The sequence below is a fragment of the Medicago sativa genome, chromosome 1 (genome assembly GCF_051527215.1).
Source record: "Medicago sativa cultivar Bolivia chromosome 1, Bolivia_mono, whole genome shotgun sequence".
Lineage (NCBI taxonomy): Eukaryota > Viridiplantae > Streptophyta > Magnoliopsida > Fabales > Fabaceae > Medicago > Medicago sativa.
This window is the reverse complement of record NC_140749.1, coordinates 53,475,529-53,479,079: the sequence shown is the minus strand read 5'-3', so window position 1 is coordinate 53,479,079 and position 3,551 is coordinate 53,475,529. Positions and strand designations below refer to the sequence as shown.

General features: G+C 31.3%; 1 protein-coding gene across 1 annotated transcript; it reads left to right on the top strand.

Moving 5' to 3' along the window:
• The first annotated feature begins 525 nt into the window (after positions 1-525).
• Positions 526-1,923, top strand: LOC146955350 (uncharacterized). Its single transcript, XM_085709024.1, has 2 exons — positions 526-894; positions 1,490-1,923. The coding sequence occupies exons 1-2, from the start codon at positions 551-553 to the stop codon at positions 1,845-1,847; spliced, it is 702 nt and encodes a 233-aa protein (XP_085565150.1). The 5' UTR covers positions 526-550; the 3' UTR covers positions 1,848-1,923.
• Positions 1,924-3,551: the final 1,628 nt, after the last annotated feature.

Below are 3,551 nucleotides of genomic sequence, written 5' to 3'. Positions count from 1 at the left end.
TAAAATAATCACATGTGTTCGTGCCCGTCTTTCCGCTAGTATTTATAAAGGTAAAAAGCATTTGTTGGAAAATTTAAAAAGGAAACTTTATTTTGGAAATTGTGTATTTAAAACTTTGAAATCATAGAAATTGACTTTTTCTACATAAAACGTATGATTTGCTTTCATTTTTTATTTCTTAGCAAATGTCCTTAAAACACTTTTTAACATGACTCTTATATAAAATATTTAGTTTTACGGAAATGCCCATTAAAAAACCACTTTTTCGTCACCATCTCACCCCGACTCCAAACATGCAAATAATTCATCAAAACTATGCTAAAAATACAAATAAATTTATATTTAAGTGGGCGCAATCATTAATTTGTTTTCACCCAAAAATTCATTAATTTGAATAAAAACTATAAAATTGTGACAATTTTTTTTGGACATTTTGGTAAATTGAAACACAATAATTGCTTAGGAGTTCTATAAATTAACGCTCAAGAAGTTTCAACTCTAAACACACTCCAGAGCATAGTTTGAGTAACCTACCTTTGCTAAGAAAAAAATGCTTGTTAAGACCACCGATCTTACAAACATTCTTGACTCCCCTCCATCACCACACATATCTTCATCTAATGCACCAATGATCCCTAATTTTGACCATGTTTCTACCAATCCTTATCTTCACCACCATCTCGAACACCACCGATACCAAACTACTTTGTTGGTACCACCAACTGCTCAAGGACACACCCGTGAGTCCCCTCGAATCACTACCAGTTGGCCCCAACCTGCCACGCATGGTGGTAGCCTAATTGCTAGGGTTCTCCGACCGTTACCTGGATCAGACACCATGCCATTCCCAAATGGATCTAGGCGCATGGTTCCTTGGAGTCAGTTAGAGCATGAGTAATTTCAACTCTCAGTCTTAAATCTTTTTTTTTTATTGTTATGATATCACTTTACTTCTGCAAAAAATTAATTTTTTAAAGATAGAAAAATGCAAAATTTGTCTCTAATTTTTCAGTCAAATGTTAAAGAACCCCAATTTTTTTTTATTTCTCTAGTATTTATAATTATTTTAACTTCTTTGTTGCACTTTTTATACTCTCACTTCTATACCATATGTTGGCCATTATTTCAAATTTTCTGGCAATGATTTTCTTACGCTCATTTCTACTTATTTTTTAGTAGAAAAAGTTGAATTAGAGACGTCAAATTTATTGATCATTTTTTATTTTCGTCTCTAATATTTGTTGTTATTTCAACTTTTTAATGTAATGCTTTCTATACTCATTTCAACTCCAATTAAACCTTTGTAGGTTATTAGATAATAAATTTTGGTCAAAAAAAGGTTATTAAATAATGTGCAAGCATTGATTATTGTTCTCCCCTTAATATTTATTATTCAAATTTGTATTTAATTTTAAAAGCTTTGTGACCAAACTCACAATTTATCATAGATATTTAATTAATACATATTTTTATTTTATTTTTGTCTTAGCTTATTAGTGATGGGGATGCTTAAGTATGGAAAAGGGAAATGGAGTGAAATTGCTAAGAACTTTGTGTGCAACAAGACTCCACAACAAGTTCAAAGCTATGCTAATAGCTTCTTCAGGTACCTACCAGACACATATGTGCATGGTTTAAGGAAAAGGAAAAGGAACAACATGATTGTTAACAATAATCTTGCAAAGGAAACTCTCACTCTTTTTCCAGAAGTTCCAACGTTTTATGGAGGAGAAGCTAGCAGTAGCAAGAACACCAACAACTATGAAGCAAGCACTTCCATGACTCTTCCTGTTGTTTCTGTTGATGATGGAAAAGTTGATGTGGAACTTCGTTTGGGTTTAAATTAGTGAAACTTTGAAGCATAGGTGTCATGCATGCATGGACAAATTAAGCTAGAATCTCTCAACAACTATAATATGTGTCTTGTCATTTTGTAACCTTTTCCTTCTTTTCTGTTTTGTTTTGAATTTGGTTGTTTTTTTTTTATGGATGAATTTGGTTGTTATGATGTTGCAGTTTTTGTTTATGTTATAATATTATGCATGTTGTGTCTAGCAAGTTTTCCTCCTGAATATTGTTTTCAGTTACCTTGATTTTTAAAAAATCACAGTCAAATATTTTTTATGCAGTTTTGAAATGTTTTCTTTCCTCTGGATAATGCTATTTGTAACGTGTCATTATTCATTTCTCTACCAATTATATCACCAATATATCACACACACACACACACACACACACACACACACACACACACACAGATATATATATATATATATATATATATATATATCATATCTCTCTCTTTAATTCTTTATCTCCCAAGTGTAGAATGAGTGTTTGGGTGTCTATGAATTTTCATCTTTCTTTGTCTTTACTATGAGAGAAAGTGTTTCAAGGAGTACCTAATTGTTCTAAATATAATAGAAACTGAAAAGATGAGCACTAAGTCTACCGCAATTTGTTGGTGTGCAGATCATTAATTGATGGTCTAAACCCTTAAATATCTAGTTTGATTTTTACTTATAAAAAACAAAAAAGTGATACCCCGCAATTAGCCCATCTATTATTTTACTTAATTGCTCCACTGGAAATTATACCGATTTCATTTCAACATATATTTCTTTTTATAAATCTGTTTCCAAAATAAGTGTGATTTAACTTTTGCAATGCAACAATATTTTTTCCATAAATTTGGGAGTTTGATTTTCATGCACTGTCTGTATTAAATATTTTACACCGTCAACATATCGTAACTAACCATGTGTATGAATTTAGAGTGGTGAAAATACAAGTCAAATTTTAAATAATCTCTTTACAATGATACTCTTTTTCTTTAGCGAAATTCATGTAAGCAACATTTTAAATATTAGTCTCAGATAAAATGATGAGATCTATATAAAATTTTATCCAATAAAAAAGTTTGTTTGAGAGTATTGATAACTCTTCTCATATTTAAATTTATCAAACGATGGGTGTGGGTCAAAGACAATGGATGAAACTCCCAAGAGTTACAAGATTAATTGATATGATGATTGCATTTTCTTGACTCACTTACAAGTCATAATATTATTCTAAATTTATGGGTGCACTTTTCTCAAAGTTAAAAAACGTAAAGTCCAAAAATCCAAGCATTGTTCAGGGCATAAATTTTCTGAGATGAAATTACCTTGATTTTCACCATTTTAGAAACTGAATTTCTACAACAAAGCACTTAAGTTTATAAAAATCCAAAAATAACCAATAACCCTCAAGAAAAAAAACCAAATATTTGAGCAAATGGAAGCTAACCTTTTGTTTTAGCATAGTGTAACATGATTCAGTTTTTATTTTTTTTTTTTTTTTGGGGGGGGGGGGGGGGGAGGTCATTGCTCCGGCCCAGAATAATATTAATCTGCCATGGTCTACATGGGCCTCCAATAGCTTACCGGATAAATTGATAAGTCGGGCATTCTCGACACATCAAGCAAAACCGGCTCGAACCCGATACTAGTCGGACGGAGTAGAAATTTCATTCGAGTTTTTAAATTCATCGATTATATTTAATTTTAGAT

Excerpts from the sequence above, each read along its gene's own strand:
- LOC146955350 (XM_085709024.1), top strand. The coding sequence starts at position 551 with ATGCTTGTTAAGACCACCGATCTTACAAACATTCTTGACTCCCCTCCA. Across the intron at positions 895-1,489 it reads TGGAGTCAGTTAGAGCATGA|CTTATTAGTGATGGGGATGC; the intron begins GTAATTTCAACT and ends TTTTTGTCTTAG.